The following is a 19,366-nucleotide window of genomic DNA, read 5'->3' as shown; positions in this document are numbered from 1 at the left end:
GGGCATATGTAAAAGAATCTGTGGGTTTGGAGGAGAATTTAAGGCAACAGTAAGCAATTCACACTATTTTACTGTAAAAAAAAGGTGGATGCTACTAGTGTGTCTGGTACAGGATTTGGCATCCTATAAACTTGGGCAATTATTCATGATTTGGGGGGGGGGGGGAGTTTCATGGTAGCCCAGAGTAGGTTTACACTAATGGTGTAATACACCATCTGCTGTAATTTCTCTTCAAGCAGAGTTCTAGCCTAGCATACGGAAGAGAGCAACCCCATTTACCTTTCTCAAAAGCATTTTGAGTTCTTAGTTGCAGTTTTCCTTGGGATCCACTTGAGAGAAAAAACTCCAGCACTTCTGAAGAGTAGGACAACTAGTGTGGGAGGCCAAATCAATTATCCAGGGTAGCACAAGCAGTAGGACTTTCACTGCAGACTTTCAGGGGCAATAGAGAAACAAGTGAATCACACCCACCCACACCCCTTGCTAGGGCTCTTTAGCACATAGTTATTAGACATTAAAATGAAGAAGTTGGATCACCCTCATGGTATGAACTAAGCTGAAATTTGTAATCCTTTGATAATAGATATATTGCTTTTATATCCTCCCCTTTTGAATTAGATGCTTTGTATTTGCTATTGGTTTTATTGATCCGTCTATATTTTAAACAAATTAAGTTTTAAAAAATTGCTAAAACGTGTCCTTGAACTCATGCTTGTCTGGATGGGGGATAGAGAGGAGAAAGTGAGGGAGTTTAGAAACTAAACTGCTGCACATTGGTAAAATGTACATTTGTTCCTTCACTCACTTTTGTCTCTGATCCTGCCTACCACTGGCATGTGGCCCCCGGAAGGTTTCCCAGAAGGGATGCGGCCCTCAGGCTGAAAAAGGTTCTCACCCTTGCACCAGGGTCTTTTGCAGCACCTGGTGTGCTGTTACATGGAGCATGAAGCACTGGAGAGTGCCACACTTCCCTCTCCCTACAGCTGGAATACTTCCTGCTGGCCCAAGCAATAAGTAGATTAAAGGGGAAGTGGGTGACTGGATTGTACAGAGGAATGGGTTGGAATGAATAAACTGAATTCTTTAGCTTGGATTCTAGTCTGAGTTTGAGAGTAATTCAAGTCTCCTAAGGCTCACTTCTTCTTTGGTCAGATTCAAACCCTCCAAAACTTCTATCCATACGAGTTCCAGAGCTATGCATTTCACTGGCATCTCTACTCCTGGAGACCACTACTGTAATCATAATTTCTGTGGGGTCTAATGTCGCTCTGTGTATGTTCCACAGTACTTGTTGTTGTTGTTTAGTCGTTTAGTCGTGTCCGACTCTTCGTGACCCCATGGACCAGAGCACGCCAGGCACTCCTGTCTTCCACCGCCTCCCGCAGTTTGGTCAGGCTCATGTTTGTAGCTTCGAGAACACTATCCAGCCATCTCATCCTCTGTCGTCCCCTTCTCCTTGTGCCCTCCATCTTTCCCAACATCAGGGTCTTTTCCAGTGAGTCTTCTCTTCTCATGAGGTGGCCAAAGTATTGGAGCCTCAACTTCACGATCTGTCCTTCCAGTGAGCACTCAGGTCTGATTTCCTTAAGAATGGATGCGTTTGATCCACAGTACTTACTGAAGTTTATTGTATTGGGAGCATTTAGGGTTTAGATGGCCAGAGTAGAGGTTCAAGCAGTCGGTTGAGAATGCAAACAGGTGCACAGGATTTAAAAATAAAGTAGGTTGTATGACACTGCTAGTGGCAAGTGGCATTCCACTCCCAACCCATGTTTTGTGGACTTGAGATGTATTTTACTCTTATTCTATTGCTATTTTCAGGCATTGTACATTTCGGAATTGTATTGCTCAAAGTACAAGAGTCTTCATGTATTTTTGCAATGCTGCCTATCAGCCCACCTCCCCTACAGCAATAACTTTACATTTTGTGGATCTTTTGATATGATTTCATTTATTCAAAGGAATTCCCTTTCAAAAGGTTTTAATTGTCTGGAAATGCCCTCCACCTTTGGATTTTCCTCCCTCTCCCCCAAAAACATTGAACCCCTGGTGTTCAGGTATCTTTTCGATCCCATTTCCCCCCCTCAGTTATTTCAAAGTTTCAACAATGCTGTTAACTTTAATTTGTAGAGTTGCTCCCTGCAAGTGAAAAATCGATGGGGGGCTATCACAGTGTGAAATTCGACTGTCAGTCTTGAGCTTATGGAGTGAGTAAGACATCTTAGAAGGGGGAAAAATCACAGTCTGTGCAGTGCTCAGCTGGGCTATTTCAAAGAGAAGGCAAGGCTGATGGGCCGTTGGAGAGTATTTCAGTTAGATGGATGATGATTCTCTGTGAAATACTGGAGTTAGCCTACAGGTAAGGGAAACCAGAGGTTAGAAAATACAACTAGTTTCCCCTGAAGAACTAAATTACACCTTGGGAACCTTGAGCCGTGTCATACAGGAACAAAAACCTGTCCCTAAAATTGGCCATTGCCTCTAAACAACAACCAGTAACAAATTAGTCATCATAACTTGCAGTGTTTCAGTTTTGCTCCCTTGTAAAGTTTATAATAAGCTCTTTGGGGCAAGTATTCCATCAAGTGTATACAGCACCTAAAAATGATTTGTATGCTTCAGTATAGGATTTGTGTGTTGTACATGACCACAGCGTAACTTAAGATGATGGGCTCAATTCTGAATCTTGGCCGTATAAGTTGCTGTTTCCTGTGACAGCCTTCCATGCCAGTACAGGGGCAGATTGCATATCTGACAGCAGAAAGTGGTACCCAAGAGACAGAATGAACACTATAAAAAAGAAGCTCTGAGCTGCATTAATCGCATGTGCTTTCCTTGCATTGTATGATATCTATTCTTATATCCTGGCTCAGAAGTCTGCACAACTCTGCTCCCTTCTAGCACAGCAATGAGAAGATCAGAAGCACCCACTTCTTTCTTCCACCTAGCTGTGACCTGCCATTTCATCCAAACCAGGGTAAACTGTGATTGGTTTAAACCTGGGGGTGAGAACACTTTCTCCAAAAGTGAGTGGACAGGGCCAGAAGCAAAAGTGGGCAGAGTAACAGCTGCATCTCTTACTTTTGTACAGTAGGCGACATTCCTACTGCATGGAAGTCTGAGGTTTCTATACACACCACAGACACCCCTCTATCCAGGTAAGCAAGCAAGAGCACATTCCACCCAGGCAGAAGCACTCAAGGAGGGTGGGAGCACAGTTGGTAAGGGATGTGGCCTTGGGGAAACTCCTGAGAGCCGGGTAAATATGCCTGGAGGGCTACATTTGGCCCTTGGGACTGAGGTTCCACCTGATTTAAGCAGGGGTTAGTCCAAACAGGTGAGGATCAGAAACTAAGATTTTATCTTGGCTTGTTTGGGCAAATAATAACAGTTTGGATAAAAAGGAAGTCGAGGCTTCCAAACTGCTCCTTGCAGTCATGCCAGAAAAGGAATGTGGGGAAGGGGGAACTCATAAACCTGAGGCTTCTTCACATACCACTAACCTATGATTTAGTTAATGTTACAGCCAGATGCAGCACTATCACAGCCCAAGAAGGCATGCACACACAGCTCAAATTAAGGGAGGAAAAGATCAAACTGGTGGAGTCCTGTTCCATTCTGATCTCTTGTGTTGTAGCTGCTCATTCTCTTCCCATTTGAGGATAAATGCGATGAAGCAAAACATGCAGAGTTGTGGGTTTTTTTAGTGAAGCATTGTAAATTAATATTTTTACCATGTAAATTCACACTAGCTAATGTGGGTGAAACATGTCTCATGTTTCCCATCCCCCCCCAAAAAAAGTTTGTGTGTCTGTTACTATCACAAAAATTAATGTGGCCTTAGTTTTACTATATTTTGCCCCCCTCCTATTAAAAGGCAGCTTTCTAAGGGGTAGAGGTGTGCTGTTTTTTGCAGAAATCTCAAATTTTCAGGACATTGAAATCTGCACCATTCATCTCTGCCTTGCACATCCAGCTATAGCTTGGTATAAGGTGGTTACTGGAGTTTTGCTCAAATCTTCTCCCTTTCATTAGTCATCATAACTTGCAGTGTTTCAGTTTTGCTCCCTTGTAAAGTTTATAATAAGCTCTTTGGGGCAAGTATTCCATCAAGTGTATACAGCACCTAAAAATGATTTGTATGCTTCAGTATAGGATTTGTGTGTTGTACATGACCACAGCGTAACTTAAGATGATGGGCTCAATTCTGAATCTTGAACCTTTCAGTGGTTCATATTTGAGAATAATAAGAGCATAAAAGCTAGGGCCTTGAGACCCACAAGCTTCACCTTAATAGAAAGGCTTTTGTTGATTATCTGGGTGTTGTCTGTCTCCATGCACAACTCTCACTATAGCAATAATACAGCAGCCTGGTGGCAGCCTTCCTTCTTCCTCAGAGGTAGCTGTCAGGAGAGCAAGTTGATGTCTTTTCTGATATGGGTCTTTGTGCAAAAAAATTAAGCCATTGTGCAGGATTTAGATGCATTTCCTCAAAGTAGTACTTCTCTTGTTGGGAAATTGCATTTCTTCATCATTCAATGAAATAATGCAGTCGTTTTTTCTGCACCGCTAGTGCTCCAAATATAAAATACCCTTGATAATTGCTGGTGGTGAGCAGCACAAGTCCTTATCTTTCATTCCTGTTATTTTGTGGCCTTTTTTCTTTAGATTTTAATTTACTAGAGAACAAATGTTCCCATCGTGTAGCACTGAAATGCAGAAGTTTATGTAAGAGTTCAATTGTTTTTCAAGGTGATAGACACCAGCAACACTGCCCTTTCCTCCTGCGGTAATGCCTGCCCATTTTATGAACATTTTTACTTACATTTATTCAGTTATTTAGTTCTGTGAATGATTTCAAGTTATTCAATGCATGTCTCTACCCTTCTTTTTTTGTTTTTAAAGTAGGGAAGAACACAATTACAGAGTTCCTATGAAGCAACACGCACACAAAGTGGAACAGGCACTTCTGGTCACCAGCTGCTTGTCAAATTTAGAGTTAGTTGTTTGCCAACTATCTTGTAGATGCATGATTGCCCGGATTATGCATAAGAACTTCAGTGCAAGCTTAGCCTTTCGGTACCCTCCTCCTGAAATAAATTAACAAAAATCCTAACAGATCTCCACATCCCTGCTGATTCTTCTAATCGTGCTGACTCGGAAACTTCTTACTGCTTTCATTGATTGTTGGTGCCATCTGTCTGCAGTTTGATGGGGCCAGGCACGTGAGTCCCGGAGGCAGAGAAGGCCGAGTGCCAACTCCCAAACTCACTCTCTGGTTCTGCAGATACATTTTGGGCTCCATGTCAGTGAAGGGATGGGGGGCGTGAAAGCAGCATAATGAATTCTTCTGTAGGGAAAATCTTTGGGGAATCGTTACCAGGTCCTAGCTAAATGTAGCTTAGAATGCCTTCTTGTGGCAGTAAGCTTCCCCTCCATGCCACTGTGATAGAGCATGCAAGTGTAAGAAGAATAATTCCTCTGCGGAGTAGAGCAACGCAACATGTTTGCTTTGCATGAAGATTAAATTAGTTAACAGAACTCCAAACTTGGCAAGCAGCTGGTGGCATTAACAAATTGTGCAAGCAAGTATAAAATAGAGGCACTTGTGACGCAGAGGGCCTCTGCTTTGCAGACGCGCACCCTTGCATGCAACTTCTTCCAAATTTTCAGCTTAGAACATGGAAATTAGGCCACAGAACACTACATTATTCATAACTTGGCAACCAGGAGCTAGGGCATGTTGCCAAACTAAGTCACCCACTGAAAGTACAGGTGAACAGCATTCTTAATATATTGTACTACAGAAATGCACTATTATCAAGATGGGAGGACACTCCTCTCGGAGAACAATATATTAGCATCCCTGCCAATTCCTCAATAGAGGCAGCATTCCTGCACAGAATTCCAAGTCAGCCTTTTTCAGAGAGGTTCATCTAAAAAGATACATAACTGAAGACATTTCTGTCTGCAGCAGGAAAGCCAGCTCCTTTATTGTAAGAAAACAATTGGGCATTTAGCTGTTAATCCACTTTCCCCCATTTGAATTAGACTGGAGTAATCCACACCTATTTTAATTTGTGTATAAGGAGAAACTTAGGTCTTTCTCATTCATACCAGTACACATTCTCTTCTGTGTTTGCCACTGCCTTCCAGTTTGTTGATTCTGTTATGCCAGTTAAGTACCAAGAGCGCTTGTTTTGTGCAAAACTGAGAGATTAAAAGAAAATTTTAATATATATATATATATATAAAATAAAAAAGGCTAAGTTGCTGAGTCACCCTAACATGCTGGAAAAGAAATTAAGGCAATTTTAAATTCTCAGCACACACTTTTCAGACTGCTTGTCAGTATAAATGATGTAGAAATGTTTAATGTGCTTTGGTGGTGCAAGTAAAGAAGGAGTAGGTTCTTCTTGGTCTCCAAGTACCTGGTAATGCTGCTGCAGACACACCCTTTTGGGGTTGTTGATCACTCCAGAAAAAGGGGGAAATGGAGGTGTCCAGTTAACGGTTAAATCCTGGGATCACTTATGCCACTTATGAGTAGGCAGTGTGGATGTTTTGCTTCACTGAGTGGTCCTGATGAAGATTTGACTTTGATCCCAAATAGAGGGAGGAGAGAAACAACCTGGAGCAGCCCAGCTTTTAAAAATTCTCCCCACTCCATTGAAGGGAGACATAAGAGCCCCTGTCACATTTCCCAGAGAGACACCTTTATTACCTTTGTGCTTTTGAATACTTTTTGGGAAATACATGACTGCTTGGCTTGGCTTACATGAAATGATTGGGGCAAGTTGCCAATTTCCTTTGCATGGTGCAGTTTTCTGATTTTGTGCAAATCTGAGGGATCAAAATGAAAAACCCAGGCACTTTTCAACATAAATAGTTACAAGCCCAGCCAGTAAAGAAATGAAAGTATTGAGGAGGCAGTAGGGTTGTGCCCCTGTGCACAGTTCTGGAGGTTCTCCTGAACCACCCTCCAGCCAATTTTCATGGCGGGGGGATGAAGATACTGCACAAGCGGAAGCCCTTCTGTGACAGGGCTCCTTAGGTGGATCCTGCCCTGACCTTTTGTTGCAGCAGACTAACGATATTACTCCTCTGGAAATAGTTTTCACCAATTCTCCACCAGGCATATTTTCTAGCACATTCGTCCTTGTGCATGCATAGCTGTCAACTTTTCCCTTTTCTTGCAAGGAATCCTAGTCGGAATAAGGGAATTTCCCTTAAAAAGGGGGGAAAGTTGACAGCTATGTGTGCATGTGATTCAGCTGTAGTGACATCTAGTAGTGTGTGTCAGTAGTTTACTAATTATTGCTACTACTACATTAATTTTGTATGCCACTTTCCCACATAGATGTACTGTCCCTTAGTGTTGCATTACAGCTTGACTGATTTTTCTCTCACAGGTTTATGCCCCCACTTATTCTGGAAATGACAATCTATTATGCATCTCTGCTCAAAAGCAGTTCATCATCTCATAATTTTATTGTGAACAATACTTTCTTTTGGCGGAGGGTTGCTTTGCATGCATATCTTTTATTTAACATAAAGTTCCAGGAAACAGTCCTGTATCTTAGCATCTATTTCTCGCCGCTAGAAAGAACAAGAGCCTGTGGGTTGTATGAGAAAACCTGAATTTTGTCTGAATTCTCAGACTCCTGAACACCAAAATAAATGACTGTGAAAAGAGCAAAAGGTCCAAGATTTCAGGTGTCGGAAGTAGCCTATGAAGTTTTATTGGTGTTGGATATAATCAGTTCTAAATGTGTTTTACAAGGGACATATAAACAGCAGGGCTATAAAATTTATGGAATGTTATGTACAGTGTGACTATTTATGAAGAGGAAGGAAATTTGTATTCTGTTGAAATAAACTGGAGAGGGAAGATGGGAAGGGAATTTTTTTAAGCAAAACTGGGAAGAAGACTACAATAATGAGACAGCACACACACACACACACACGTGCTCATATCAGACCCTGGTTAAGAAGAACAAATAATAATTAGAGGGGCACTATGGTCATGACCCTTTCTGAGTTGCTAGACCTGCAGATTTGTGGAAGTAGCAAAACTTTCCCTTTTGGTTATTTTATGTTTTGTTTTTCTCCCAGCGGCACACCAAGGCAGAATAAGGTAAACAGCCTGTTGCGTCGTCCTCTGTACATTAGGTTTGGGAGTGGGGTGGAGGTATTTTATCCTATGATTCTGCTCTAGTGCTTGACATTCCTCATTTGATTCAATCCCAACTTCTGGTGTGAGACAATTCTCACAGGCTACAAATTTGATATATTTAGTTTGATAGGTTTTAAGTTTCCTTCCTTTCCATTTTGGTGTCTCTCTGTTCTTGGAGTCTTCAGTCTCCCCTCACAAAGCCCTGCCTGTTTCTGCCCTCTCTTTTCCAACTTCTTCTGCCAGAGGCCCAGATTCCCTTCCAGGCAATCTTCCTGGGGTGTGTCCGGTAGGCTCATTTCTACACAAACTCTCACAACTACCTCTGCCCTCCATCCAGGCAAGCAAGAGGCATAATCAGAGTTCATGGGCGAATTTCAGCCAGCAGGCAAGGGTGGTGAGGGCTGTGGCCTAGAGAGGGTTCCCAGGCGGGAGGTTTCCCACCCCTGCAATAAAGGAATAAAACACTTCTGAATATGATTTTTAAAAAGCTGGCAGCATTACTTTGAATTCATTAACTGGCCATTCCTGCAGTGGGAATGAAGGGACAGTCTCTTTCTGAAGCCAGTTACTTATTCTGCCATGTTAAAGCCTGACTGAACCTTCCATGCTGGGGCAGCTATGTGGACTTTGGTGTGCTGGCTGAGCTGGAGTAGAGTTTGTACTTGTTCAGGCTTACTCTATGTCCCCTTCTCAGCTTTGTTAATAAATGTATATTTAACAATGTCTGGAGCATATGAAGTGATAATAACTAAATCAATACCTCCCTCATTGATTGTCCAGGATCCCTCCAGCGTGACGCATGCGGCAATGCAGTAATTTTCCAGCTAACTAACACCCTGATCTACAGCCTCACTATTGATTGACCATTGTATTGGGCAGGCACTGAGTGTTGTTGCTTATGCCTCTATTCTGCCTCCTTCTCTGATTCATTCGTTTATCACTGGACAGGGATGATCATCTGAGAGACTTTCACAAACTGTCCAGCGAGGGGAAGCCCATTAGACTCCTATAAACAAACCATTTCATGTCATTGCCTGCCTCTTCCTGACCAAGGTCTAATTTCTGTTGGTTGGTAGTGTGGTTTGTTATGATTGGAGTTGCTGCCCAACTCACCTGGCTATCAGTTGCTCATTTCTTTAGTGGCTCCCCACTTGTGGAATGCTCTCCACAGGGACGCTCACCTGGCACCTTCATTACATATCTTTAGGTGCCAAGCAAGAACATTGCTCTTCTTCCAGACCTTTGGCTAATTAAATAATCTACAGCCTTTTAACCTGGGTGGAGGGGTAATTGTTTTTGTTTGTTACTATGGAATGTATTCTTGCGCTTTTATATGGTAAACCACCCTGTTATCCTCGAATGAAGCAGTATACAAGTATCATCATCATCACCATCACCAAATAACATTGGTTTCAGACATCTTACTTAGATTGCTGGAGAGGTGAGCTGGCCTAAGCTATGTTATCAGGCCCAATTGTCTTCTAAATCCAGCCCGCGGATGGTCCAGGAATCGCTACGTGGGTTGCCAGCATGTGTTCTTTCCCCCTCTCTCCCTCTCCCTCACATGGTGGCGGTGGCACCTCCTCCCTCCCTCCTGGCTTCTCCCCACCCTGCCTAGAGGAGGAAGGGGGCTGGTCTTTGTTGGTGGTAGCCCCTCTCCGGACCCCTTTCTTGTGCCACTCATCTTCCCACCACCACTGCTCACAGGACACAGGAGTCGCAGTTGGCTGAACACCCCTCTCGGGCGGCCGCCATTTAATGCAGCGCCTCTCTGGAGTCCTTTCATGTGCCGCTCATCATCCCTCGTTCATTTCCCACCCCCCAAAAAAATATAGTCTGGCCCCCCACAAGGTCTGAGGGACAGTGGACCGGCTCCCTGCTGGAAAAGGTTGAGGACCCCTGGCCCCCACCCTATTGGGTTGTTCTTCCAAGGTTTCCACTTTGTTTCTCAGGTATACATTTTTGTACCTCAGCAAACCTTGGGGTTTCCCAAGTCTTCTGATGCCTACCTCTACTGCCATTTTGTCTGCACTTTGAATCCACACTTGGACTATGAGTTTTCTGTTAGTATCTAAGATAAGGATCCTGTTTTGCTATAGAGGTTGGTTGGTTTCTCCTGGAGTCTGTGCCCAAGCCATGCACTTAGTTCCCACCAGAATGGGTATTTGTACTACTTAGGCTGTGTACTCATGTAACAGAGTAATCTGTGGTTGCTTGGCTCTCTGTCATCATTCACAACTTGATTTATAATATTCCCCGGTTGACAGGGCAGTGGCTGTTTTGAGGAGAGAGAAAATGAAATGCTAGACTAAAGAAACATAATTGTTTTGTGTGGCATAAATGTCAATTTATCCGGTTTATTTCGTTTCCTTTATTATAACTGCTGTATTTGGGTTTGGATGCTTCTTGATCTCTGCAAGGTTTGCAGTTACTGATATAATATATTGGTTGCTTTTTTTATCCATTGTCAAAATGTGGCAGAGATTTTAATGCTAATAGCCAAGTTGCGCAAACTAAAACTTGTTGTTACAGCTACGTCCCTTTAGCTAGAACATTTCAGTGTTCAAGTTTCATGGGGGTATCTGGGATCTTGCTGCTTTCCCTCAGCCTTCTTTCTATTGCATACCCCATAGGTATGTTGCAGCCATTGTGCAACACTACACTTTCAGATGTGCCCATCCCCCTCATTTATGTTAATTTGGCATCATCTTGCTTGGTCCTCTTGGAAAAGGGACCAACACAATTTCAATACAGTGGTACCTCAGGTTACAGACGCTTCAGGTTACAGACTCCGCTAACCCAGAAATAGTACCTTGGGTTAAGAACTTTGCTTCAGGATGAGAAGAGAAATCGTGTGGCGGTGGTGGGAGGCCCCATTAGCTAAAGTGGTACCTCAGGTTAAGAACAGTTCCAGGTTAAGAACGGACCTCCAGAACGAATTAGTTTGTGATCATGCATGCTCTCATGCTCTCTCACCTCCTCTGGAAATACTATATGGCATTGATCCACTAGGACTGGGTTCGTGTATTCTGTACCCTGCTCCTTGACCTTTGTTCTTAAACCTGGTGGCTAAAGTTGATTCTCAAGCCTCAGGCAGTCTCTGCTGCTTTGATTCTATTTCTTGAGTTACTTTTACCAGGAATCAACATGCAAGCTGCCATCATGTAGCTTTGCTCTACAACATTTGGCACATATGAAATCGGTGATTTTTTTCCCCTCTTAAGAATTCAGCCAGCCCTGACTTTCTCATCTATTTTAGGATTACAGAAGACTCAGCAGTGACAACGTTTGAGGCGCTAAAGGCTCGTGTCCGCGAATTAGAAAGGCAGCTTTCCCGTGGGGACCGCTATAAATGTCTCATTTGCATGGTGAGTAGCTTGCCAGTTGTGGTCATGAATAAGAAAATGACTCTGTACCTCTCCCTGCCCTATAGGAAGGTGGCACAACTAGTGTGGAGAAACTAAAACCTTGTCTTTTGTCCCTCGATTCTGGATGAAAACGGCACAGCTCGGGAATATGTTTCAATGTGTGCTGCTGTGGTGTGGGCAACATATTGGACCCTGCAGATCTCCCTGTGTCCATGTTCCTGTCTCCCTGCATATACTGTAGGGTTAGAATCCGGCCTATTAGCCAAACACTTTCAAAGTTGCTGATTGTCTACTACACCCTGATGAGGAGTGCCTTGGCTCTTATGATTCACTTACTAAAGTGCTGAAGCGCCCTCTAGTGGCTTGGTGTCTGTAACTTTTTACATCTCTGGTTGCAGGGATGCTGGTATCTTTCCTTCAAATTGTGTCTCTATTTAAGCCCCTCCAAGCTCCCCTCCCCCCCAAAAAAGGAATAATGGTATCACTTGTCAGGTAGATACTGGGAAGTGTGTGTGTTTCTCCTATTAAATTTTGAATATGATTCCCTTTTCGGCCCTTTTAAAGCAGGGATGGGGAATTGGTAGCCTTCTATATGTTGCAGGACTGCAACCCATATCATCCTAAGTTGGCTGGAGATGATGTGTCCAACACTCCAAAGGTTTGCCACCACTGCTCTAAAAGGGTATTGCTACTGGCACTGTAATTGCATAGTTTTAATATACTTTTGTGTCCCGTCCCCCCAATAAAATAAAATAAATGTCAACATTACTTGCAGATCATTTGGGATAGAAAGGATATAGATATTTATAAAATGTATTTTCTTAAAATAAGAAAAATGGAAAACTTGCTCTCCTTTGCAGCAGTGACCTCCAATTCAGCTTACAATATTCGCTGAAGAATGAACATTTCTCCTGTCCATACTATTTATTGGGGAAGGCTTTTCTTCCTGCAACAGCTCATCCCCCTGCAATATTACATTTGTACAGTTGTCACACTATTGCTGCAGGACTAGGGCTCACATCTGCATAGCATCAAGGGGAAGGTTGCTTCCATTACTACAAAAATAAATAAAATAATAACAATTCTTGTACAAGTCCTTAGATTTAATGTTTTAGTTTTCTTTGGTTATGAAAACAACTGAAATAAACTGTGGGTGCTAGGAAAGAAACTCAAACGACAGAGTAACAGAGTGAAGTGCCTCTTTTCTGTTGTAAAAAGAATAATCATACAATAATTAGCTATCATAAGAGATACTTGGCAAGTCTTACTGTAAAATCAGGATATTCAGAATAAGGATTGATGCTGTTCCTGGCAAGCAGCTGTCATAAACCTGTTGATTTTTATTCCATTGTTGTTCCCATTTGTGGAGCAAGAGGAGATTACTATAACAGCTTGTTTTGTTTCTATCTACAAGTAATCATTGTGCTACATTGCAGTTGGATTATTAATAACAATACAGTGGTACCTTCAGTTGCAGACAGGATCCGTTCCGGAGCTCCGGTCTGATCCTGAGGTTTTCACAACTGGAGGTGCCTGTTCTGTGCATGAGTGTGGCGCAGTAGAGCACTTCTGCACATGCGCGTGTGGCAAAACCCGGAAAAATACTTCTGGGTTTGCCTCGTGCGTATTCCAAAGGATACATAACCAGAGGTGTTCATAAGTAGAGATACCACTGTACTGTTATTATTTATTACAATTTCTTAGGTGAGGCCTTCTAAAAACAACCTTGAGGCAATTTGCAATATAAAATACAAGCAATATAAAAATATAGAAGAATTAAAACAGAGACCACAGCAACCAACTAGTTGATATAAATTCTGAAAAGTCAAATGCCCAGCAGAATGTAACAATATTAACAATCATATGCCTGGGTGAAGAGGAAACTTCCTAGCACCAGGCAGACCTTGATGGGTAGAGGAGTCTGTAAACATTCTATTAACACTGAAAATTTCTTTTGTCTGAACTTCTCTTATGGAGGGTACATGGATGAGGTTCTTGGAAGATGACCTCAGGGTTCCTTCTTGTATGCCTCTTTCAGAAGAGACACAACTCTTTGAGGTTATGCTGCTTTCCATTTCATGCCTAGCCCACTGTGCAAGGAGTATGATTACTATTATTATTAATTACCAGCCTAGTAATTAAAGCACAGTATTAAAAAAAACTTTAATCCCCCAGTTGTAGTGTATTCTCAACTGCATGTGAATCAGAAGTTATGCTGTGTGGATCACATGAGAAAATGAAGGTGTACTGGTACAGTATGTCCTCTACATCTTGCCCCAAGAGCTCAGGATCTAATAGGGGATTTCTCAAAAATTTCGAGTATATGATGAGGCTGTCTCAATTTTCTTTCCATAGGACTCATACACGATGCCCCTGACCTCCATCCAGTGCTGGCACGTGCACTGCGAGGAATGCTGGCTGCGGACTCTGGTGAGGCTATTAGTTTCTTGGGTGGTGATTCATACATTGTTTCTTTTCCTCAAGTATTTTCCCATCGCTCTCAGCCTTTTGGCCAAGATCAAGTGTAGTATTTTCCCTAGTTCAAGTTACAGCTGGATTGGAGTCTTCCCCAGGGATTCAGTGAATTTAATTTAATTTAGGGTGTATGGATTCTCCCACCTCCTTCTCTAACACTAGTGGCAGGATCATACACCTTCTTGTTAACTTTGTTGCATGTGATTTGGTTGGAAAGGAACGCGGCCTCATTTCCAACATCACAAGTTGGATGACGTGAAGGGTATCCCAATGAGCTCTGCACATTGGGCAGTATCCCCTTGAGACTCTAGCCCACCTGTTTTCACTTTGCACCCATGCTTCACCTACCCATCCCTATAACCTCTCTCAGCCCTTTTGAAGAAGATGCAAGAAACTGCACCACTGAGTGTTGAGTATTTAGGTCGTGTACTAGAAAGAAAGCATGCTCCAGGAGTTTGACTAAATAACTATGGAGGTGCAGGATTCAGAGGAGATTGCAGACAGTCGTGGAATGGTAGAGAGAGGCATGTTGACTCCATGGGTTTGTGTTGTGTGTGAGTGAGAGTGCATATAAAAGAGAATTTTTAGGTATGTGTGTGCGTGCATGCATGCATGCATGCATGCGCAAGTAATAGGAAATGAGTTTCTTCCTTTCAGATTTTCAAGAAAGGTGCCAAAAGATTTTGTAGTGCACAAATAGCTCAAACACATATTTGCAGATCTCCAAGAATTTAATGAGGAGAGAGTGACTATTTGCAAGTTGCAGAGATGCACATCTTTGGGATACTCCTGTACATGCATCTCAAAGATGCACATATAGGGGACAATAACCAGAAGCAGACCTGCAAAGAATCCATTAACACTACAGAGAATCCAGTAACCCTGCAGCCCTATTACACATTTCTGAATGAAACGCAGCATAATCATAACTTTTTCAACCAAGTAACCATTGAAGTCGTCATCTTTTTTTAGAAAAAGCATAGAAGATTGGGCCCAAATAGAGAAACATAATGCTAAAAAGACAAAAACCCAAAATAGTGCATAGCAGTAGTTACTAAAAGATCCATTCAGCCTTCAACTCTTCCTTGGTGAGGAATGTCTATGAAGACAGATCTGATCTCTAGGCATGAAGCTCTAAAACATTTTGCTATGTTGCCCTGGGAACCTGTTGTAGGGCAGAATATAAAGTATTTATATAAAATAAAAGAACACAGGTCAGTTTTTGTGTAAACATAAGATCAGAACAAGAAGTAGCATACACTATTAAACATATATTTCAAACAAGTAATCTCTCTTTAAGACAGAAATATTTTAAAAGCAAAAACTGTGCTATAGCATTTACCCCCTACAGAATCTGCCATCTGTGGCTGTGTTTAAAAACTGCTAACCATATTGTAAAAGTATAATGTCTCATACAACATTTCTATCACACTATTATGACACATGCAGGCTCCCCACCCACCCCGGCATTCATTGTAAAACCAATAGGATTAACAGGCAGATGCCCTCAGTGCCACTTTCACAGACTCGGGAACACCCCATATTCCTGACAGAAGCCTGGATATGTATTTTGCCACCCAACACCTTTCTGTAATGTTAACTTGGATGGTGAGCTTGGATGGGCTTGGATGGTAAGGTGTCATCAGTTAAATATAGTAGGGGGACCTGGTCTGAGGAACAAATATGCTTCCCTAAAGAGCCCCTCAAGCTACAGTTTGGCACTAAAATTTATTTGAGATGCACACAGAATATTACAGCTTCTTCAAGTAACTTTCAGCAGGGTCATTGCATACAAAACCCAAACAGAGTTGTAAGCTTTGGGGTGGAATGCATCTCTTACTGTCTCGCTTTTGAAAAAAACTTAACTGTCTTTGAAAGTGAAACTGGAGGGAATGTTTTATTACACCTTGATTTAGAAGTTGCTAGGGCTACTGGGACCCAGATGCAGTTAATGGACAGGATTCAGCTTGTGGGCTACCAACTGATCTTATTAGTTGACAACAGTTGCTTTCTGAAACTAGGTGTTCAACAGTTTTGTTCCTTTTGTTTAGCAAAGCATATTTGCATGCATACCACTTAAATTAGATGGAACTTGGTGGCCTTACTGCTGCCGCCTTCCCCATCCCAAAGTTTCAGTCCCAGTGCCTTTTTGTTGTTGTTCATAAGATATGGCTCCCAGTACTTTTCCGAGCACAATTCAAACTGTTGGTGCTGAACTTAAAGCCCTAAATGCCCTCAGCCCAATATACCTGAAGGAGCGTCTCCACCCCCATCCTTCAGCCCAGACCCTGCGATCCAGCACTGAGGGCCTTCTCGTAGTGGCGCCCACCCTGTGGAATGCCCTCCCATCAGATGTTAAGGAGATGAGTAATTATATAACATTTAGGAATCATCTGAAAGCAGCCCTGTATAGGGAAGCTTTTAAAGGTTTAATGTTTTATTATGTTTTTATATATGCTGGAAGCCAGCCAGAGTGGCTGGGGCAGTCCAGTCAGATGGTTGGTGTACAAATTATTATTATTATTATTATTATTATTATTATTTATTAAATTAATTAATTACTTCTACTACTACAAATAATTCTTGAAGCAAGTATTAAAATGCTTGCCTCTCTTCCAAGGGAAGGTAAAAGGATCACTAAAACTCCAGAGGCAAGGCTAGAGCATGTACCTAACCCCTGGGCAATATCCATACATTACTGTTCCTGTATATTCCTTTTGTGTGTATCTTGAATGAGACACAGGTAGGCCCACCTGTATCTTCTTTCTTTCTATTTGAGTGCCATGCAAAGCAGTCCTGCTGTTGTTTTTTTACTGCAACAACTATATTTGCCAAAGGGAAGAGTGCTGAAAATTGGGATAGCATTGATGGGAGGAACCCGTTCAGAGTGGTGCCCCAACACAGCCTGTGCATGTTCCCTGCACTGACCAAGCACAACGTTCAGAGCTGGGAATTGCGCAGGGGATGTAATTAATAAGCAGCCGCTCATCTGTTCCCCAGCCCTCGCCTTTTCCCTACAGCCCGCAATTTATTAAAGCGGGGCCTTTTGCGAGGCAGGCTCTCACTAAAAAACCTCTCAGCCTATGTTCGCATGTTTCTAATGTAACCATTAAAACGTAGCCCGAAGACAGCAATAAAAACCCTGGAACGCCTTAGTGCTTTTGTGTCTTGATCAAAGTCAATGTGTGTAATCTCGTTAAGGCTGCCCTTCCCTCCTCCTCCTCTTTATGAATTTAATGGCACGCGGCAGCTGGGCTGGGTGTTTCATACTCTCTGACCTGCATTGTTCTAATTAAGGTATCTCCTTTTATTTTGGGCACAAAAGAGACGCTTGTGTGTGCCTACTGTGTATGTGTGGTTTTTTAGAGTAGCAAGGAACCTTGGCGTAATGGATTTAATAATTGCCACAAGTTACCTTTCTTTGGATGCAAAGCTGGCTTTCTTCCCTCTTGGTGAGGAGAGTGCCGCAAGTCCTCTGTGTGCAGCACACATGGAAAAATGTGCTCCGTAAAGAGGGCAGCATATTTCTCATGTTGTGCAATAAACAATTTGTTGCAGTTAATGGGAGTTATGGGGCGAGGCTGGCTTGCTGGGCTTCCTGACATGTTTGAACATTTCTGGAGATTTGCCATTCTTCCCCCCGTTAGGGAAAAAGTCAAGCTTTTCCTTCTGTGTCTGTGTTTTATATGACCAGACTAAATGTTTGCTTGGACTTCTTTGTACTGCGGACTAAGTAAGGAAACTGGAAACAAAGTGGGCATGAAATTCTTAAATTAACATAGGGATGAACATACTCTATGTCTCTGCCTGAGCCAAAGCATTCTCTATTCACTAACACAGGAATCACTGAAGAGCTGACCTGCAATATTTCTCATTTTTGACTGGCCTCCCAGAAATGACTGTCACGTTCTTCGCTCTGGGTGACAGTTTTAGCTGCTAATCATTAATATGTCATTTTCGGTGCATAAAGTTATTTTCCATCCTTATCCTTTTCATCTCCCCAAGAACAACCATGTTTAGCTGCTTTCCCATTTCCCATCTGGGAACTATAGCTGTAACAGCCCTGATATTGGAAATACAGTTGCTGCATTTGTTGAAAGGAAACAGAGTTTAAAAAGGCAGTGGGAATAAAAGACTACCCACAGCGATGAGAGATTTGGACCCAATTTAATCCTGTTTTCTGGTCAGTTGGAACAACTGCTTCCAAAGTAAGAAAACAGTGCAGTCTGGGACATAGAGAGTTATTAGGGTGAGGAAACTGAAGCGGGAGAAGAGGATGTTTTCTTTTTCCTCTTCCTCTCCATGTATAAAATTAAGTTTGTAGCAGAAAAGCTTGTTTGCCTTCAATATAGTGACCCAATTTAGATGTAAGGGAGGTAAACAAAGAGCCCAGGTTTGGACAGCACACTAAACTATAGCTTAGCCCCCAAAAAGCATGGCAGCAAGGGAGGGAGGAGCAGAGCAGCTGTAATTTCCTCTCTGGGAGCCTGCAGGTTAATGCTAAACCATGGTTTGACTTAGCATTACGTGCAAACTGAGCCGGTAGCAAAGCTTACCAGGTTGCATTTGAAGATGTACAGGTAGCACTTGTCTCTAGTGCATAGCAGTTGGGGGTTCCTGTTGCCTGCATGGCTTCCTGGCAGACCTTGTGGATAATTATCTTCTCCACGTAGAATACTTTTAAGAGAGGGAACATACTTTGGCAAGTAAGATGAAACAATATTAGGCTACACAGACTAAAGTCTGATTCAGAATAAGGCAGCTTTTTAAGTGTATACTGCTCAAATATTCAAAACTCTTTAAAATAATCAAAATGCTGGAACTGCATAGAGCCCAAGCAAATTTATTATTGTTGTTATTTATTAAATGTCTATACCGTCCTTCAGCCAAAGATCACAGGGAGGTTTACAATATAAAACACCAAAAACATACCACAATAACAAACAAAAACAATGCCCCCATATGCACACAATTTAAAAAGCCATAGATAGTTTTAATTAGCCCAAAGATGTGGGAGTAGAGGAATGTCTTGCCTGATGCCTAAATATATGTAACTTATGCATGGATTATATAACTGTATTCATTGATAGATAGATTTGAGTTTTTGTGCAGGATTTTGAATTTTAGCCCACTAAGTTGAAGATACATGCATCAAGTGTCTGATACTGCTAGGTGGTATGCAAACCTTAGAAACAATGTAGGCCCCTGACTGCAGCATACAATCTAGAGCACAAGTGAGGAGCCTGTGGCCCAAGAGTCCCATGGGTCCCTTGGCCTAATTTCATGTGGGTGGGGGAGCCCAGAGGGACAGAAGGAGAATGGGGTGTTGGAGGAAGTAACCTGAAAG

The 19,366-nt window shown here is 42.4% G+C and overlaps 1 protein-coding gene across 9 annotated transcripts in view; it reads left to right on the top strand.

Annotated features, from left to right (window-relative positions):
• The window catches only part of RNF220 (ring finger protein 220), a 330,113-nt gene that overhangs the window by 302,039 nt on the left and 8,708 nt on the right, over positions 1 to 19,366 (top strand). For all 9 annotated transcript variants that reach the window (XM_028733705.2, XM_028733697.2, XM_028733704.2 and 6 more), the window contains 2 exons: positions 11,436 to 11,544; positions 13,900 to 13,974. In XM_028733705.2, coding sequence (XP_028589538.1) covers positions 11,436 to 11,544; positions 13,900 to 13,974 — 184 coding nt within the window. The remainder of the gene's footprint in view (positions 1 to 11,435; positions 11,545 to 13,899; positions 13,975 to 19,366) is intronic.

The sequence above is a fragment of the Podarcis muralis genome, chromosome 5 (assembly GCF_964188315.1).
Source record: "Podarcis muralis chromosome 5, rPodMur119.hap1.1, whole genome shotgun sequence".
Taxonomy (NCBI): Eukaryota; Metazoa; Chordata; class Lepidosauria; order Squamata; family Lacertidae; genus Podarcis; species Podarcis muralis.
Note: the sequence above shows the minus strand (reverse complement) of the source record. Positions and strands in the feature narration are given on the sequence as shown.